Source organism: Xenia sp. Carnegie-2017, unplaced genomic scaffold, assembly GCF_021976095.1.
Source record: "Xenia sp. Carnegie-2017 unplaced genomic scaffold, XeniaSp_v1 HiC_scaffold_20, whole genome shotgun sequence".
Lineage (NCBI taxonomy): Eukaryota > Metazoa > Cnidaria > Anthozoa > Malacalcyonacea > Xeniidae > Xenia > Xenia sp. Carnegie-2017.
Genome location: NW_025813483.1, coordinates 13,577,564 through 13,597,680, shown reverse-complemented (window position 1 = coordinate 13,597,680; position 20,117 = coordinate 13,577,564). Strand labels below are relative to the sequence as shown.

The following is a 20,117-nucleotide window of genomic DNA, read 5'->3' as shown; positions in this document are numbered from 1 at the left end:
GACACTAGATCTTGTTAATTTTACAATATCGATGAAAAAAACGTAAAACACTTTCAAAAATTTTGCTATATCTAAAACATTTCATCTATTTTTATTTTTGAAATAAATACATAACTCACAACAATAAATTAGCTATTGTACAGAAATACAGAGATTAATTCGTTAAAATGAATTTCATGTTTTCGTGTTTCTTTTTCATTTCCCTTACAGGCATTTCCAAACGAAAACACTAAGAAAGAAATAGACGCGAGGAAATACAAGACGATTTTCAAATCGACAAAGAAAAATGTGAAGACTGACCTTGAGTCATCTCCTCCAGTACTTAAAAGAAAGCGATCATCATGAGAAAAGCGAACATTAGTCACGTGAGCAGAGTGACCAATGTAGAGCTTGAAAGGAGCCTGGGGATACAAAGATATGATAAATTATGTCATTAAAGCAGTCCATGCAATGATTTTAATGTATGGTTCCTGAATGGATCAGGGAGCGCGGAACCTTTCAATTGTTTATTTTTTTGGGGGGGGCGGCTAAAACATCTTCGTGTTATAAAGTTTTTTTGGAGGGGGGAAGGGTGCTAACGAAGATTGGTACTTACAAACTTTTCAGTGACAGGAAATTGAAATAACTTTACAAAACCAAAGTCATCACCAGTTGCAAGAGCGTTTCCAGAATGAGAAAGATTGGAGCAGTTTACGTCTGCACTGTCAGCATTTTTTGGCCAAATGCCGATGACCTCCGTCCCGAGAACACTGAAATATCAATGATACGTATTGCTTTCATGAAGTAAAACAAAGCAAATAATAGACCGCTGTAACGCAAGCTAACCTCGTCCACGATGCCCACGTGATATTATTTATTTCTTCCTGTGAAGTGACTGGAACACCTTTAGGTACAGTAAACACAAGCTTTTCGTAGGATCCTGTCGATACCTAACATATAGTATATGACTTGTGAGCTATAGTAGACAAATCATAAAATATTTGTTTGAAGACTCTTACCTGCACGTGTTGTCCGTTTGCTGAGAAATCAATCTGGGTGACAAAACTGGGGATATTCTTACAGTAACCAACTCTGGTCAGCGGTTGACCAGATGATAATTCGTAAAAGTCTACGGCATGGTCATCTGAGCCCACGGCAAGATAACGGCCATCTGGACTGAACCTGTACAGACATGGCGTTATCTTGTTAATAATACAACTTGTGATGAAGTGAAAATCAAACCATGTCTAAATATTGCCTGATATCCTGAACTGCTTTACTGCGATCACGTTTTCTTGAAACAATTTTCAAATTAGCAAAGTTCATGATAATGAATTCTCCATTTTTACATCCAGCTGCAATGAGTTCTCCTTCAGGTGAAATGCTTACACAACGTACTCCCACCTCAAATTTGATGAAGTTGATCAAGACCTGAAGAAAGCACGTCGATAATAATAATACAAATAACATGAGTCTCGTTCCCAGGGTTTATCTCCTCAACTCAAAATAATACATTAAATATGAACCATAGAGTCTACTCATGGAGTCTATCCCTTAAAAATAGGGATGTCCGCAAAGACAACACAACATTATGTACACCAAACATTTTACCTTTTTGTCGAGGTCCCAGAGTCTCACGGTTTTGTCGTCACTACCCGTAACAAAGACGTCTTTCTCCGGGTGAGTGCATAGTCCCCATATCTCCCCTTCCGTGTGGCTTTTCATAATCACGTGAGCCGCAGATGACTTTTCTGTGATATCATAGATATCACCTGATTTTGTCCCAACTAAAATGCTTCCCTGAAGAAACAGAAGTTTAGATAAACCAAAGAAAATAAGTAATCAATGAAAAACAAAAGTAGAACAATCAATAACCTTATAACGGCAAACAGACTTTACAACATCGATTTCGGAGCCACTTCCCAAATTAAACGAACGACATCTTTTCATTTCCTGATCCCAAAGCTTCACAGAGCCGCCATCTTTTATGTTTCTAAATGAAGAGAACTCGAAGTTTCATGCAGACTATAATCTTGATAAGAATTACAACAGTCCTGAATAAAGTATTCCCATTCCTCATGGCAAAAAATAAAAATTCTCATGCTGAACTTAAAAATTCCAGTAAAAAAATTTCATTAATAACTCCTGAAGACAAGCATTTGAATGCAGTTATTAGTTTCTAAATGGTAGGATATAAATCAGAATACAAATTGCAATGTAATCTGGTACAACTGTATTCTTAATCTATTCTATATTTTCGAAAAATTTCTTGAGAGTTACAAAACTATTTTCCGCAAGTAATTTTGTGAAAAAATTTCCTAGCAGCGACGCTGGTAGACATTTTCTAGCCATGCATTACATCACGTAAACATTGAACATTCAATTTAAACAAACCCCATTTCTTTTCCTCCGGATACGATCAAACCATCACTTAGGGTGGTAAACAGGGTAAACACAGGTCCATTGTGAGCTTTTTGTACCATACGAATCATTTTTTGATTTTGCCACACGTAGACATCACCACTCATGGCGCCTGTGAAAGTGACGCCATCCTAAAAAAGAACAAAAACATCACAAAGATGTAACCTCAATTTGCGTTGTCATGTTAAATATTCGATTATCAACAACGAAAATTCATTGTAGCGAGTGAGATACCCAGTGACATGCCCAACAAGACTAGGCCACTCAGGGTTCACCGACTGTAAAAACAATACAATTTTTAAGAAATTATAAATGGTAGTGAGAAAAGAACATAGCGGGTCTAAATCTGATGGCAGATTCCTAGTGACATGCGCATTGGCATAGCCAGCTAGAGAATGCCACTTGATATTCTCTGACAGTGAAAACAATAAATCTTTAAAGAAATTAAGAACAGTAATGATTAAAGAACATACCGGGGCTAAATCTGCTGGCTCACCAGCTGATCCCGGGTAGGTCAGAATAAAGTATTAAAAACATCTTTAATTGTAAAAACTTTAGGGCAAAGATTATTGGGTGTTAAACATTAAAAATATTTTCAACTGAGAATCAGCCATTGTAATTTATTTTGACCGACTCTAGACCCGCCATCGTGTACGGTGTTAACTCTGCTGAATAATACCAAATACCAAGTAATCAGTTATTCTTAGCATTACAAAAATTGCTCAAAAAACAACAAAAAAAGAGCATTACATACTGCAGCAAAGGCAACAGACAACATTGTCTGCATTTTCACAGTTGTTCCTGAATCTCCTTCCTCAAATATGTTCGTTAAAACTCCTCTTTTAGCAACCAATTGACAGCCAGCAACGCTCCAAAAACACACGTGTTTCACTCCACACGTCACAAATTTTGTATCGGAGTCGGGACGGAATTCTCCAACGAAAATTCTACGAGCATGACCCGAAACGCAAGCGAGTTTTGTACCTGATGAAGATAAGAGATAAAATGACCTGATTACTTTTGACAAACATTTCCTTTAAAAAATTATCACCACAAGTGTTTCAACGTCAAGCACTTTAAGGGAACATCAAATTACTTCAAGGGAACATCAAGAAGTTGACAAAAAGCATGCAAATAAAACTACGTCAAAGACAATATTTAATTACAAACGTTCAAAAGACAAACCTTCAGACCATTTCCATACAGTAAGTGTGTGGTTGTCATCGACTCCTACAGTCAACAACAGTTTACCGCTGCTACTGAAGTTTAAACTACATACACCAACAGTGTGAGAAGTCTGGAGAATAGATAACGTTTCTTTGCTTGTGCTATCCCACACATGAACCGTCGGCTCATTACCAATCTGTCCACTAGCCACGACGCTCTAAGAGTAAATAGGTTATCGTTCTGTAGCCATTGTACTAAACAACTAAGACGAATAGTTTCAAACAATAATTTCCACCAAGAGTATTTTATAATTCGATAAAAATTGATGAAAATTATTTAATAAAGTATTTTTGACGGAGGGTCTTCGAGAGAAGCTTACCTTAAACTTTGGATGTCTATTTACAGCAAGAGATATGATGTCATCTGTGTGTTCCACATAAAAACTCTGAGTTCCATCTTTTAGATTAAGGACGATACCGGTCGCAGCCGTATGATACACGATATCTCCATTGGGAAGATAATGAACATTATTTCGGGTGTCAAAACCCCGGTATCCGTGCACGTGATCCAACTTAAGATCCTGTACGTTACTTATGCGCCTACGACGATTAACCGAATCCTTAGCCTTTTGACGAACTTTCGGTGGTGTATTGGAGCCCCGACTGAAGACAGTCCTGATTACAACATATGATTACAATTAATTACCACACAATATACAATACAGTGGATATTTCTCAGAATAAACAAATCCCTATTCTTTACTTTTCCACAATCGTTTCTTCCTTCAAGTGTGGCTTTGTTCCTGTAGTTTTCCTCATGGAATTGACGTAGATTTTATCTTTATATGTTCGATTTTTCTCCAGTTCAACGTCACTGTCAAAGCCTCCTTCTTCCTCGCTATCCGTATCAGAATCATCACTATCTCCTGTTTTATCTAAGATAGATAAGAACATTCTCACTATCATCACTATCTTCTGTTTTATCTACGATAGAGAAAAACATTCTCAAAATCATCACTATCTCCTGTTTTATCTACGATAGAGAAAAACATTCTCACTATCATCACTATCTCCTGTTTTATCTACGATAGAGAAAAACATTCTCACTATCATCACTATCTTCTATTTTATCTACGATAGAGAAAAACATCCTCAAAATCTTCACTATCTTCCGTTTTATCTACGATAGAGAAAAACATTCTCAGAATCATCACTATCTCCTGTTTTATCTACGATAGAGAAAAACATTCTCACTATCATCTGTTTAATCTACGGTAGAGAAAACATTCTCAGAATTGTCACTATCTCCCGTTTTATGTAAGATAAAGAGAAACATTCTAAGAATTGTGACTATCTCTTGTTTTAGGTAGGATAGAGACAAACGTTCTCAGAATTTCACTATCTTATGTAAGATAGACGTTTCATAACACAATACTTGAATAAATCGGAAAACAGCTTTGAGCAACTATAGTTGGTAATTTTCCACTGCTTTGTCCTACAATCCAATTGATTTTTGCGCTAAAATTTACCTGAATAATTTTGTCGTTGTTTCAAACGATTACGTCGCCACACCATCACAGATGTATCATCTCCTCCTGTCGATACCAGGTGCCCGTCGTCGTGTGTCCAGCGGACGTTTGTTACATGGGCAGAATGACCATTGTATTTCTTACATTTACCGTTTTTACCCTTGGTCAAAAAAAATATATGCCAGTCAAAAAACGAAACATTTCACATCATAAAGTCGTATCTTTATTTATACCTTTGCTGGAAACTGAAAAAGTTTAACGTATCCAAAATCGTCGCCTGTTGCGATCATGCTTTTATCACTTGTCGTGCACGTGGCATTCACGTCAGTGATGTCAGAATATTGAGGCCAAATGCCTTCAACTTCTCGACCCAGTACTCCTGTCCACGTTGACCAGTCTATTTTATCAAGTTCGTTAGTCGCAATGACCTGTCTCTCGCCACGAGGAGCCTCAAAAAACAAATGCTCTTTCGCGCCAGAGTTGGATTGAATAAGTTTACCTGAAATTTTTTTCATGATGAATACAATTTAGTAATACTCTATAATCAAGAGTCCATCAAGATCACTACTATGTGATCCATTCTTTCGCTAAAAATGAATATACGATGGTTTCTGTTTCCTTTCATAACAATGTCATTCAAACTCTTGAATTTCACAGAACATTCGAAAATTTTTCAACACAATTCAATCCACAATTGTACTTGACAAAACTCTCTTTAAAAGCGAACGTTTTTCTCACCTCTGCTATCCCAGTCAATATGGGTAATATAACTTGAGTTTCCTTTACCAACGCCAACACGTTTACCGCTGACCACGTTGTAAATATCAACATAGTTATCATGAGAAGCGACGGCCAAATATTTACCTTGACCAGGAGAAAATTTGATGTCAGATATTTCTTCTTTACGGTGTTGAAACTCGATTATGTCGTCGAGAGTTGAAGCATCAACGACAACAAAACTGCCATTTTTAAAACCAATTGCAATGGCTTTTCCATCCGGGGAATAACCTAAGGATCTTGCTGGATATTTTAACACGCGGCCGTTAATGAAGCGATGGGTATCTAGATCCCAGACTCTCAACGTTTTATCGTCACTTGCAGTCGCGCAAATATTTTCGCTAGGATGTACTGCTAGGCCCCAGACTTCTCCTTCTTTGTGACCCTATAGAGAGGTTCAAAGTAAAGATCTACAAGTGCTACCAAGTAACACTAAATATCCTCAAGTCATCCCTGGTGATGCTCAATCTGACATACTTGAATGAGAACTGTAATAGGACCAGTTTTATCAATCTCCAGGATCTATTAAAGATAAAACACACATTTCAACTTACAGCCAAAAATCTGTTAGATCTTTCACAACAACGCTGACCTCGCTGTTCGTCGTTCCAACAAGAACTTTTCCCTGGCCTAATGAGATTGCTCTGACGGGTGGCGAGTCTGCAAGCAGAGAACATGACGCAATACCAGAACGTAAACTACTTCGTGCTATTTTGTATGTTTTCAAACAGCGACTGAAGTTCTGGTCCCAGAGACCAATAACGCCATCTTTTCCGCCAGTCACAAAACCCTGAATGACAAACAATTTATTTTACGTGAGATTGTTACACAAAATGAAAAATGAAAATGCTTTTACACTTTGTTTTAGAACTTTATATTTAAAAAGGGCGGGAGCGATGGAGATCTCCCGGACAGATAAGAAAATCCTCAACGTTTATAATGATTGGAAGCGATGAGAAGATTCCCAAAGTTGATTAAGATTGGAAGTGGTGAGAAGATCCCCAACGTTGACTAAGATTGGAAGCGATGAGAAGATCCCCAAAGTTGATTAAGATTGGAAGTGGTGAGAAGATCCCCAACGTTGACTAAGATTGAAAGTGACGAGAAGATCCCCAACGTTGACTAAGATTGGAAGTGATGAGAAGATCCTTAACGTTGACTAAGATTGGAAGTGGTGAGAAAATCCCCAACGTTAACCAAGAACTCTAAAATTCTAATGAAACTTTCCAATAATCATTTTTAGGATTTTAAGTACCTTTTCTAAAGTTTGTATTGCCATCACGGTGCCTTTATGAGCTTCAATAGTCTCTTTCAGAGTATTACCCTCCCAAACAAACACTTTACCACTTGTTCCTCCCGAATAAACTGTGTCAGCGGTCTTACCATAGGTCGCACATAGCATAGTATCTTGCTTTGCTACATTGCCAAAAATGCCTCGTTTTGATGTAAATCCACCTCCAGTCTGAGTCCAAAATTTAATATGTTTTATTCCAACGGTGACTAACTTATCGGAAGAGAATGGATTCCATTTCACGACGAATATTTTGTCCTTGTGTCCTCTGAAAAATAATAGACTCTCAATTACTCTAATATTTGTTGAAAACTAAAAACAAAAAAAGCAAAAAAAGAAAGCCTCGTTTAAACGCCAAAGAAAAAGAGCAAAACGCAATACATGATGATTAAATCAATAAATTAAATAAGTTTACTCACGCCAATTTTCTATTAAATTCTACAGTCAATCAATGCATACCACAATTTAAGATCAGTATCAGTGTTCAAAACAGGAGAGCAGATTGTACCTCGTTGTAGCTAGTTTATCCCCTCGTTTCCAATCCCAAACAACAATACAATGTTCATTATCTAGACCAACACTCGCTAATTTTTTCCCGTCTCCTATGAATCAAGAAAGTTATTTCAGGTATATTTGAAAATAATGAGATTTCAGTATACTTCATTTAAGCTGTCAACAAAATAATCAACTCCTACCAGAGAAATCAACAGCGCAAACGCCTCTTTGATGTTGACCTTTTAAGACAGACAGACATTCAAGATTTTCAGCATGCCAAATATGAATACAAGGATCCCGACCAACCTTAATAGAAACTTTAAAAAATATTGATTGCCTTAAAAAGATCAATAACCCATTCAGTAAATCCCTACCTGTCCTGTGGCAACAATGTCCTTCACAGGATGGATGCCCAGACACAATATATCATCAGTGTGTCCAAGGTAAAACCGCTGGGAATGTTGATCACGGTCGTATACAATGCCAACAGCGGCTACATGATAGATTATCTCTCCGTTTTGTAAGTAAAAAAGATTATTATGGCAATCATAACCACGATATCTGGAAAGAAAAATAATAATTTCTCAAGAGTTTTTATACTCAAATAGCCTGGTGTTTGGAAAATGTTTCTAATTATATTATCCATCATTTTCCTCTTTTCACCATTACCACCTTATTGCAATAGGACACAGAAATTCGACTAAATATTGATGATGGTAGGCCCTTGTTTTGGGACAATTTAATACACAGAGGAGCTGCACTTTAGAAGAACATCATGGAATTGATTCATAATTTATAATGAGGATACATTATGTTTCGTAAAAACATAATTATAAAACGCTCGAAAGAAGTGTCATCTAAAAAGATAACGTCAATTATTCAAAAAATAATCGGTCTATTTACCCGTGTACAAAATGCAACTGCAGTCCTTGGTTCAGCGGTTTATTCTGCGCACTCTTCAGCACTCTATGTTGTTCTTCTTGGGACTGTAATTTAAGTTTTCTTTTTAAGGTGGACAAATCCTCTTTATAAATCGCTCGGTCGTAATTAACTTGCGCTTCCTGTGTGAATGACACGTTGGGTAAGGAATATTGTTTCAACAATTGTTTAATTCAGCCATTAAATCCAATGATAAATATATTCCTACATTCTCAACATCACTATCTAGTTCTCCAACATCCGATGCATCTGAGTCACTGAGACCGTCATCTGAGTCAACGTATTCCTCGCTTGTTTCTGAAAGATCCTCTCCACTTTCTTTGAAACCATCGGGATAAAATTGCCATTGAAATATGGAGTGATCAGCCCCGCCAGTCGTTATCACCTTACCGTAATCATGACTGAATCTTACGTTGGTCACGTGGGCTGAATGACCGATATACTTTCTGAAATGTGCACCTAAATAAGGAATAAGAAACTAGATAAGGATACGGAGCAATCCAGCAACACGGGATTGATTGTAAGTCCACTTATAGAGTCTCTTTCAAATTTTTCATGTAAAAACCGCATTTTCTAAATGATGAATGACGCTACTCTAACAAATAAATCAATGTTGAGAATACAAGGTTTAACATTTACAATGTAACACACGAGTTTCATATTTTTCTATATGAGTGTGGCACATCATTACATCAGATGTTTACCTAGGTACACTAAGTGCACATATATGGATACTCAAGGATCTCTGTACTTAAAAAGATCAACAGACTGCGCCATTATCTAAATATATGACAAAATAAAGCACGACAAACCTTTTTTGACACAAGGAAAGCGAAATAACTTCACCAAACCAAAATCATCTCCTGATACCAACGTGTTGCTACGAAACGATGTATCAATAGCATTGACGTCATTTGTATCTGTATATTTTCCCCATATTCCATTAACTTCAGTTCCCAGGACTCCAGTCCAAGTGGCCCAGTTTATTTCCTTTATTTCCTCCTTGTTCGTCACCCTTTTCCCCGCTGGCAAAAAAAGATATAAATTCCTTGCTAGACATGTCCTGGAAACTAAAGTTAAAATTCCCGACATAGTCTTAAGAAGTAAATCCAAAATTTCCTAGCTTTATTTAGTCCTGGGTACTAGAGCTGAAAATCCAGACATAGTTCTGAGTACTTAATCTGAAACTTCATAACTCGATTTGTCCTGGGTACTAAAGATGAATTGAATAAGAAAGGTTAAAAGAAAACTTGCCAGGAATTTTAAAGAAGAGCCTTTCAACAGCACCAGAGTTCGTTTGTATATACTTGCTATCCTCTGACCAATCCAAATGTGTTATAAAACTAGAATTTCCACGACACTCGCCAACTTTCTTGTATCGTTGGGACGTCGCGTAAATGTCGACAAAATTGTCGTTAGATCCGACCGCCAAATATGCACCATCTGGCGAGTACTTTAGCTCGTGAATAACCTCATTGCGATCTTTAGTTCGTAAGATCTCCGAAAGATCTCTACAAATGAAGAACAACACTGTTCATTTGAAGTTAAGACATTAGCAATTAAAAGAAGTTATGTTAATTAATTACAACAGTAATTTATTTGTTAATTTTGTTATAATATTATTGTATTTAATCAGGATTCCCGTGTCTCCGAAGAGTTTTTCAAGGAAACCCTTATAAGAAGGCCGTGGAGGCTTTTCGATAAAAATCTCAACGCCTTAAAAAAGCTAATATTACATGTGACAAGATATAATACTTATTTTGTAACAAGAAACTACTTCTAACAAACAGCGCAATTTAGCTGTGATCAAAAACACAAATGTATTTTCACTGAAAATGCTTGCCAACGAAGGAAAATTTAAAGTTATCACACGTTTTCGTCAACCGTGAATTCGACTTCGAATTTCAAATGTTTTTATGGTTAAATTACTTTCAGATCTAATCTGACAGCTTTGCCCTAAGTTGTCAATGACAGTCACATTTATCCTTGAGTGCATAGAGATCACAAGGAGTAAATATGAAAGGAGCTGTGCGTTAGACATGGATTAGTACAGCTATGAAATCTACCAAGACTAAAGTTGATATATAGAATATGAAGAGTTGAAATTTCAGATGGAAGTACACCTTGTTTTGAGAACGATGAATGAGCCATTTGACAAACCTCCCGCAATTTGGCTGCCATCGGGATGAAACGCCAGAGAACGAATCATGTGATCAAGATCGATTCGTGCCAGCAGTAAGCGGTCCGAAAAACTCCATAGCCTAGAAATGGAATTATTACATTGTGATGTGACTACATTTGAAATAAGTTGATTGTAGCTACAAGGGACGCAAGTCAACTTGCTCATAATACTCATAGTAAGACAAGTAAACCGTATTGCGAACACAACGACCGTTCTAAGGAAAGATAGACACAAAACACAAATCTTCCAGAATTAAGAAGATAAAATAAGCAGGGGAAATAAAGTACAAAAAGGAGTAATTGGGAAAGAATAGATCAATATAATGGTAGTGATCGAGAAAATTCTTTTTGTACAAAACCAAGACACGAGTGACTTCACCAAGTTATTTTACGTCTAACCAATATATCTCACTACCGTATGCTGCAATCGTCACTTCCGGTGGCAAACATCGTTTTTTTAGGATGAACGGCAAGTGCCCAAAGTTCACCTTCCGCATGACCCTGTATGAAGGAAGAAAAAGTGAAGATGGCTTCTTTGCTTGCGATTACAAACATCGAATAGAGTTGTCACAAAGATGTTAAAAGATTTTTTCAGCGGTGTTTGTAAAAAAAATCACTTGTTCTAGAGAGTTTTGCACAAGGAAACAAATGATTAAACAGTCCATTCAAACAATCAACAGTAACTCTTGGCACTGCTCTGCAAGTAACTACCTCGCTCTCTCATAAACTATGATAAAAAACATTTGAGTATTTCGAGTTCATAGTTTAATGCATCATAAACGAAAGTATACATGATCATCATAGCAAAGAAGGATTATCTGCTTTCCTTGTCTCATTTAATGTCGAAATAAATAATTGAGTAAAACACTTTACAGTTTTTACAATAATGGCATTTAAAAAGCCAACAATTTGTATATTTTAAATTGAACCCTTTCAACCCCTATATAATGAAATTTTATAACATTTTGGATAGAAAACTGACTTAAATAAATTTATTAAAGTTTTAGCTTATTAACGAAAATTAAAAAAATAATGGAAATCGAAACGAAATGAGGTTTTTTCCCAAAACATCGAAACCGAGATAAAATTTCAGGAATCTTTCACAGCACCGAAAAAGACGATGGTAGACCATTCATGTTCTCAATATATTTGCCATTTTCATCTGTATTGGTATATCCTTCATTGATGGTGTTATGGTCAACCAACTCCTCATTAAACTACGTGATAACTACTTCAAAACACAAAAAATAACCGCCTTACCTGTACTATTGTTCTAGCAGATTCCTTATTTGACGCAAGGACTTCCAGTATTTCACTGTCATTCGTCCCAACAATGATTCTATCTCCAGACCAACAAACACTGCGCAAGGAGAGACCTGCGACCATTTAAAAACAAAAAATCACCAAGACCGGCGATACAAAATGAATTCATTGTTTTTTCGAACATACCTTTATAGCCAATATCACTATTCACAAGGTCAATTTTAGTAACAACTTTGAAATTGTTATCCCATAAAATGATGCTGCCATCTTTTGAGCCGGTAGCAAAACCATCAGTCGACTTATGAATTGTAAAAACCGCTGCCTTGGAAAAAAGAAATATGGAATGAGTTTTTTATCACTAAAACACCTGTTCCTTGATCGTTTCATTGCAGATATTTTACCTGATGTCCATGGATGCTACCAACCAAGTTGTTTTTCTCCCATTTATAAATATCTCCTGCAAGCGTTCCTGCATATGCAATGCCATTTAAGCCGAATACCACACAAAGCATGGTTTGAATTTCTCCACCCTTTCCAAAAATTCCTAGCAGACAAAGGTTGAGCAGAGTGTTTAATTTTTAGTTACAAAATAATATTCTCGCACCTTTCTGTGGCTTCAACGAGTTTCCTTGCCATTTCCAGAACTTGATATGTTTCACACCACATGAAACCATTTGGTTGTCATTATTTGGATTGAAGTTCAAATCAAAAACCTCAAAAACATTGCAAAGAAAACATGAGAGAAATCCAACAAGTTTTCCAAACATTAACAAATCTCTAAGCATACTCGATCTGAGTGACCATTGACAGATGCCAAAAGTTTCCCTCGCTTCCAATCCCAAATGCAAATAAGATGATAATCCTCTAATCCAACAGATGCTAAATTCTAAATAAATCCAATCCCAAATATAGATATGATAAAAATCCTTTAATTCAAGGTGCACAACAACTTAATAAAAAATAAGACAATATTGACTATGTTAAAAAAATTAATGAGAACATACATTTCCACTAGCATTGAATGACAAGCTAGCAACTCCTTGTTGATGTGCATCTTTCAAAATAGACACATTTTTGCAATTCTTGGTGTCCCAAACACAGATATATGGATCTTTACCAACTTGACCAGTGGCCACAAATTGCTTCTCAGGATGTAAAGCGAGACTTAAATAAATATTAATAATGAATGTTTAAATGATATAAACATCATAGATTACAGTGAAAGGTTCTGAAATCATTGATCTTTCTCATCTTATCTTATATGCATATCAGATGTGTATGAATATTAATAAATCTTGGATTAATTATTAACAAACACGGATCTTGGATGAAACAAAATCTGAGAATTGCAACTCAGTAAAAATGTTTAAAAATTGATTAAACAAATTACAACAGTGCACAGATTACAATTAAAGAGGTAATCCAGTAAATCTAGAAATGTAAATGATTGAAAACAAAACAGCTGCAATGAGTTGCAAAACATTGTGCTCATTAAGACATTTTATGCTGGAGAATGGAGTTTATCACTTTAGAAAATCACATTGCAAGCAAATCATTGCTTGATTTTCCAGAAGCGTGAAATACGTTATGAAAACATCATTCTATGTGATGTTTTCATTGGGTATGAAGTGGATCAAAATAAAAAAAGGAAAGCTTATCAGTCCAATTTATTCATTATTTATGCTTTTCTTAACAACGAAAAACATACAAACCAAATTATATCATCATTATGACCAAGAAAAAACCGTTGAGTATTTCCTTTTAAGTTATAAACGATTCCAACTCCAGCAACAAAATACACCAGGTCTTTTGAAGCAGTAAAATAAAGATTATTTCGACATTGATGCCCTCGGTAGCCGTACACCCATTCCAAACGCAGCTGAGATCTTGGTGCTGTCCTATCGCTCATTATTAACCTTTTGAAACAGTCCAAAAACGGCGCAGGTTAGTTTCTTTTAAAGATGCTATTTTTTCCAAAATACACGTCGTTTTGTTGGGTGAAAATGGCAAGAAAACCATGCATATAGTCTAAGGCAAGACAGTGGTTTGTATCTCTTTTTCCAATCCACCTTTGTTGTCGTTGTCACGACCACAACACGATGATCGTGGACCACACGCGGGAGTCCCATGTAAAATAATGGCGATTTTGCACCAAATGTTTCGATTTTCGACCACAAGCAGTAAGTACAAGAAAATAATTATTTTTGAACTAGTTTATTTTTCCGCTATTGTACCTTTAATATCGTCAATATTTCAAAAAGAAATTTATGCTTTAATGTAGTACGCATTAAATACTATATAGCTCTTAACGAAAAATACAATCAATAATACAATATCTTTTCCAAAAACTACAACGAACTTAAGAGTGGAGAGCTAAAACACCATCTTTGTTTTTACTCAAAAACTTTTCATGAAAGTTCTTACCAATTATTGAGGAACAATTCATATATAGTATATACATAAAGAAAACACAATCGCGATTAAAATATTTTGATTCTGTAGCACTAGAGTTTTTTATTGCACCGATCCACCAGTTAATTTAAAGAACAATTCGTGATCCACTGGTTGATTGACATCTTTGCGCATCGAAAGGAAAATATAGCCACCAATAAACTCATGAATGCTCTTAATGTCAGCAGTTGTGCAGACAAAGCAAATTCTTTCTCCTTCACAATCAATGATCATTTCTTTCGTTTCCCAGTTCACATTCCATTGTCTCATCACACTGTAGCGCCAGCTATTGAGTACTTTACCATTGGTCGCATCTATCTTCGTTATCCTGTTGTCAGCAATGCCCAAGATCTCCTAAAACACAAAGGAAAAAACCATGTCAGAATTAGGATGCGTAAAAAAACCTAAAACTAGTAGTTTGACTAACGTTTCGACACATTTAGCGGTCAAATAAAGAGTATACAAAACTCTTCAGTCAACACCAACAGTCCTGAGGACTGCACTAACCTGAACGATCAAGATCTACAAACATGTAACATTAAATTTAAAGATATTTCAAATTATTTTGAAGAGACGAAGTGGTCACAATCTTCGACAACAATTTTTCCATTTCAACGCAAAGAGGTATACAGTATAAGTTAAAGATCTTACGTCTTTCTTTGAGTGCTTTTCGGATCTAAATTTTACACCATAGTGAGTTATACCAAAGTCCGGTAACTCTTGCCACTTTCTGATATAATTCATCTTCGCTTCCATTACAGTCATCAAATTAAGTGAAGAATGAGCCTCCAAGATACGAGCTGCAATCTAAAGATTAAAAGTATAGTTTACCTTCATAAAAGCATAATTTAGCTATCGACAAATATTATGTTCAAAGCACAAACCTGTTTAGCTTTGAATTTTTTCAAAATGCGGTTTGGAACAAAATTTTCGGGCTGGATTTGAACCTAAAAATGAAAAGATAATTAGAAAAACTCCTAGTTCATTTTTGTGTAGAAAAACAAAGGTAGAAATTCAGAGAAAATCAAAACTAACCCCGCCTGGAGCCGTTGTATTTTTAAAACCATTAACTTGCATTGCCAGGAAAGCTTGGATACCATTAACCTCAGATTCATACGAACTATCTGCCATGGTTTTTCCTTTTGCGGCGAGACGAAAAGCAGCCATCCACTTCGAATACTGTCCTTCCTGATAACACCAAGAAGAATTTATGTTTAGAAAAGGATGATGAGGACGAGAGAAAAGAAGAAAAGAAGAAAAAAAAGACGAAAGCCGATCGTTTAAATGATAGTTCTTCGCAAAATAGTAGAATGTACCCCGGTTTCACATCTGTTTATGAAAAATAATCTAAGAACGCATCGACTTCAACTCATCAAAATTCTAATGACAAACACAACACGAAAACTCGGGAAATCACTTTGTGCACATTTGTGATGATAGAAATCCATCAAAATAACAACATGAAAAAATGCAAAAGAACGGGACACCATTCAAAATCTCAGGAAATCATTATGCGCACATTGATGATGATAAAAATCCATCAAACGAACAACAAAATTTACGCACACTGGATAATCCAAGCTCCAGATCGTGAACTTCCTCGTTTTCTGGAAATTTAAGTTTCACAACAAACTTTTCTTTCTGCACATTTACCTCTGGATAAACCTCGCTGCCTAAGAAGGCAAAAGAATACGAAAATTATGTCTCTTTTAGTGAACTTAACACATATAAGATCAACCATGCAGTATTTTCATGTATAGTGTTTTTAAAATCAGTGGTGTGGTGGGGAAAAAATCACGTCACTGATTTTGCATGATATCGCCAAATTCTTACCTCGTAAATCAATTTTTTGTATGGGGGCGCCTGACGACTCTTCGTTCGACTTAAAGTATGAAAAATACGTGTCTAGAAAAAGAATAAATAATTTCCACAACTGCAGAATTTATGAGAAAACAAGTATTCACATGCACAACTAAACTACAATACAAAAAGGTGTTGTCGGACCTCGAAAGACACACCAGAACTTCTTCTTTTCTTTCATTCCTAACATTTTATGCCTGAGGAAAAAAGTGTGATGTTAATGCCTGATTTTTATATAAAATAAGACTAAATTTGAGTAATTAAATTTTCACTTAGCATGTAGTGCTATACAGTGTGGGAAAATTAATTGGTATTAAACACTTACTTGATTAACAACAACCAATCACTCAACTCTGGTAGTTGGTTTAAAGTCTTTAAAACAGGAAAACATAAAGTGTTTAGAAATTAGAGGTTTGTAAGTTTGTATGGGAAGAAATTTAGTTCATGTAGAATTGATTAAACCATCTAAAAGTATGAAATACAACAAAAGATCACATTACAACAAATAAGCAAGTCATGCGAGCATAGACTGTGGAATGAAAATTGCCTTGGGAACAAAACAAACCTTTTGTGATGAAAATACAACAAAAGATCACATTACAACAAATAAGCAAGTCATGCGAGCACAGACTGTGGAATGAAAATTGCCTTGGGAACAAAACAAACCTTTTGTGATGATGGAGAACTTGTGCCTTCTAATGTCAGCTAAAATATTGATACATTAAAATTAATTCACAAGAAGTTTAAGAGACTTGTGATACTATTACTTGTACACATAAAAGAAAACCTAAACATAATCAGAAGTTATATATTGCAATGTAGTACAATTTACTCTAGCTATCACAAGCACATTATTTGAAACATTCACAGCAATCGTACCTGCAGATCATTTAAAGCACTTGTAATGTCGTCATCTTTATCTTGTTTTTTATTATCATCAACTGGAGGACTTGATGTTGCAATATTCACTTGAAACTAATGAAATATAAACCAAACAATCATTTAGTCATTTATTCCTATGTCCCATGTATCACTAGGTGTACCCCAAAATTCATGCCATGTTGACACAATGTGATATCAATAAACCTGCAAAGCAGCAAATGTCATCACTTCTTCTTCAGTACAATCAACTTCTTCGACTTGTACAGACCATTTAGCTTGCTCATAAATCTGATTAATACGAACTTCATCCACCTACAGCATAAACCATAAAGTTCAACAGAATACGAAAGAAAATGTTGTATACTAAAAGACACATCAAAAAGTTTTACATATTTTGGCAACATGTATAATTCTGAAACATTTCCATTGTAAATTAACTTACAGCTGGTTTAAGGTCAAAGAAGGAATAATATTTAAATCTCATCATCAAATGCTCATCTTCTTCAACATCCTACATAGAACATAGGACATAAATGAAATACAAGTCCAATATGTACAGATTTGTGAGAAGAAGATAAATGAGGATAACCTGTTCCATAAGTGATCTTGATGAATCCAGCCATCTAAATAAGAAAAACATGCTCACAAGCCATAGTATGAGATACGTATGTAACCTAGTTTAACAGGAATTTTATTTTACTTTCAAATAAAATGAAGAATATTTAAGAGTGACTTTCATGTGATCAACCTAATCAAAAGCTATATGACACACTTCCTCACTTCATAATTTTGCATGCAAAAGAAAAACAAAGTTCAATATTTACTTAATTTTTCAAAGATAAGTACATATGACAAGTTTATCCCTTATAACCTATATAGCCAAAATATATCTTGTAAAAATTTCTATTGTCATTTTGCACATATGCTTGCATGATAATAAATTGGGCAAACTAGATTGCAATGAATTAATTCTTCTTGAATGCTGTTCCCGATGATGTAATATACTGGTATTAGCTTGTGTTTTGGTATCAGCTCTACATCACACATCTCAAATGTCACTTGTTGCCAAGACAACTACTTTGTATTAGCCTATTAGCCAATCAGATGCCAAGAATCATTTAAAAAATAACACATGCTCATCACAACTTACACTATCATTTTGATACAGGAGGTTGATAAATATACTTCTGTGTAAACAAAAGAAGCTACATGATTGAACATTGTATTTGCAAGAAAATATACGATTTGATTAGCAAAACTCATATGAAACTGAACCTCATCATTGTAATCACCACAATTGTTTACAATTGCTTATGAACGCTTGGATTATATGAAAAATGATTGGCAAGCATAGCAATAAAATAATACTTAACGAATTGAGAAGCATTTAAACAAACTTTTGAAAACAAAACGTGAGTTGAATAATTGAGACTTGTCTAAATATTAAACACTTAGCACTTTATCGTTTCATATCCTACCTACCCAGCATGAAAAATTACTTTTTCTTGAAGAGTTTTTGCTTTGTATATTGAATCCAAGGCTTCTTGAGATGGAACTGAAGGGCTGGATGCTAGAATATGATTGTCAGAGTCAAAGCTGTCGAATGAATGATGACTCCTAGGCGAACCTGGAGTAGAAGCACTGTGCTGTGATGCGCCATCAACACTGCCAGTTTTTCCAGGGACTGTAAGCCTTCCATCTGATGAAACAGCCGTAGTCTGAGCCTCATCGGAGTTAATGCTGTGCTCAGAACCTTGCGAGTTACGGCGTTTGCTGATTTTACGTGTTCTCTTCTCTTTCTTTTCGCGAGCAGGCGGACGCAAGAAGGATAATTCTTCAGGATGGCGTATGCCAAAATGAGAACACACTTCAGTAATAGCGTGAAATACTTTCTTCGAGAAATCCACTGTAGTATCGATGAACTGTAAATCGGGCATTTGTAGATGGACATTTTTATGCTTGGGTGTGAACAACAAGCGTGAGTCAGCTTGAACACCGCAAACATCAAGCGTAACTCGGGAACGAATAAGCCATGTCTTTCGCTGTGGCCACCACAAAGCGTGATCTGACCAATCTCTAGTAACACCTGCAAAAACAATATAAAATAAGTCGCATTTTATTCCAAACACCCTGAAGTTTACTTTCATAAAAGTTTTCTAAGATCAAAGACAACAACCCGCACCTCAAATAAATATAAATTGAAATATATCAAAAACAAACAGAAACAAGTGTATAGATCTTTGATGTTTTCGCTGTTTATCAATCATTAATAGGTGAATATTCCAAGCATTGCCAAATATGAAACTACACTAAATCTTAAAAGATAGGTTGCATTTTGCTTTCATACACACGGCATTCATGTGTTACTAAAACAGTCTTTACCAATACGATAATAGGCGCTGTACCTAATCTGTTCACGAGTTCCACCATGAGATTACCGACAAATGTTTGACCAGTAACTTCCAAAGTCTTCTCAACATTGAGATCGGATACGTAGATGCTAAGAAGCCATTTATGCTGTCGAGACATCGTCAAAGGCGGCGTTTTAGAACGTCAACGTTTATCCTCCACGTTCGCCAATACAAAAACCACTCAGAGAAATATATGCTTGGAAATTTCAAGGAAATAGAACGTAAAATAAGATACTGATCCGTTTATTTGCACACAGCTCAACACAAATAAAATTCCTCAGAACATGGCAGACGTATAAATCATAAATTGTCGACAAATTACGCCCGAATAACCACAATTTAACGAAAATATTTCAAAGCGTGACTTTCGAAGTGCCCCTTCGGTTTACGATTTATTCGTTTAGGGCGGACTTCCGGTTCTGGAGTCACGTGACAGCTGTTATAGCAAATTGGAATGCCACTGAATACAATT

The 20,117-nt window shown here is 35.7% G+C and overlaps 2 protein-coding genes across 3 annotated transcripts; both read right to left on the bottom strand.

Annotated features, from left to right (window-relative positions):
- Nucleotides 1–60: 60 nt before the first annotated feature.
- LOC124441972 (echinoderm microtubule-associated protein-like 6) lies at nucleotides 61–14,164 on the bottom strand. 2 transcript variants are annotated; one of them, XR_006947048.1, is made up of 35 exons: nucleotides 13,754–14,164; nucleotides 13,046–13,205; nucleotides 12,829–12,927; nucleotides 12,646–12,754; nucleotides 12,443–12,585; nucleotides 12,228–12,363; nucleotides 12,039–12,154; nucleotides 11,194–11,279; nucleotides 10,721–10,858; nucleotides 9,852–10,108; nucleotides 9,410–9,622; nucleotides 8,806–9,056; nucleotides 8,562–8,719; nucleotides 8,033–8,219; nucleotides 7,859–7,964; nucleotides 7,672–7,765; nucleotides 7,128–7,431; nucleotides 6,465–6,662; nucleotides 6,350–6,394; nucleotides 5,834–6,257; nucleotides 5,329–5,594; nucleotides 5,096–5,255; nucleotides 4,330–4,501; nucleotides 3,947–4,241; nucleotides 3,586–3,784; nucleotides 3,155–3,384; nucleotides 2,374–2,531; nucleotides 1,855–1,972; nucleotides 1,591–1,779; nucleotides 1,238–1,410; nucleotides 999–1,161; nucleotides 826–929; nucleotides 649–749; nucleotides 301–401; nucleotides 61–229 (listed from the first exon to the last, which is right to left on the bottom strand). XR_006947048.1 is itself a non-coding variant. In XM_046992455.1 (35 exons), exons 1-35 carry the CDS (start codon nucleotides 13,948–13,950, stop codon nucleotides 205–207), a joined length of 5,928 nt encoding a protein of 1,975 aa, XP_046848411.1. In that variant the 5' UTR covers nucleotides 13,951–14,164; the 3' UTR covers nucleotides 61–204. The 2 variants fall into 2 exon arrangements, 1 of the variants encoding a protein (XP_046848411.1); XM_046992455.1 differs by having other exon boundaries at nucleotides 596–749.
- A 75-nt stretch (nucleotides 14,165–14,239) lies between these two features.
- Nucleotides 14,240–20,049, bottom strand: LOC124441977 (fermitin family homolog 2-like). The gene is made up of 15 exons (XM_046992461.1): nucleotides 19,640–20,049; nucleotides 18,717–19,320; nucleotides 17,824–17,857; nucleotides 17,677–17,745; nucleotides 17,439–17,546; nucleotides 17,232–17,327; nucleotides 17,019–17,057; nucleotides 16,678–16,724; nucleotides 16,497–16,549; nucleotides 16,326–16,397; nucleotides 16,059–16,165; nucleotides 15,528–15,680; nucleotides 15,377–15,439; nucleotides 15,144–15,299; nucleotides 14,240–14,846 (listed from the first exon to the last, which is right to left on the bottom strand). Exons 1-15 carry the CDS (start codon nucleotides 19,761–19,763, stop codon nucleotides 14,556–14,558), a joined length of 2,016 nt encoding a protein of 671 aa, XP_046848417.1. The 5' UTR covers nucleotides 19,764–20,049; the 3' UTR covers nucleotides 14,240–14,555.
- Nucleotides 20,050–20,117: the final 68 nt, after the last annotated feature.

Excerpts from the sequence above, each read along its gene's own strand:
- LOC124441972 (XM_046992455.1), bottom strand. The coding sequence starts at position 13,950 with ATGAGCGATAGGACAGCACCAAGATCTCAGCTGCGTTTGGAATGGGTG. Across the intron at positions 9,623-9,851 it reads GCTCTTCTTTAAAATTCCTG|CGGGGAAAAGGGTGACGAAC; the intron begins GCAAGTTTTCTT and ends TTTTTTTGCCAG. Across the intron at positions 5,256-5,328 it reads TTTTTCAGTTTCCAGCAAAG|GGTAAAAACGGTAAATGTAA; the intron begins GTATAAATAAAG and ends TTTTTGACCAAG.
- LOC124441977 (XM_046992461.1), bottom strand. The coding sequence starts at position 19,763 with ATGTCTCGACAGCATAAATGGCTTCTTAGCATCTACGTATCCGATCTC. Across the intron at positions 17,746-17,823 it reads CAAGATCACTTATGGAACAG|GATGTTGAAGAAGATGAGCA; the intron begins GTTATCCTCATT and ends TGTTCTATGTAG. Across the intron at positions 15,681-16,058 it reads TGGAGCTTGGATTATCCAGT|GAAGGACAGTATTCGAAGTG; the intron begins GTGCGTAAATTT and ends TGGTGTTATCAG.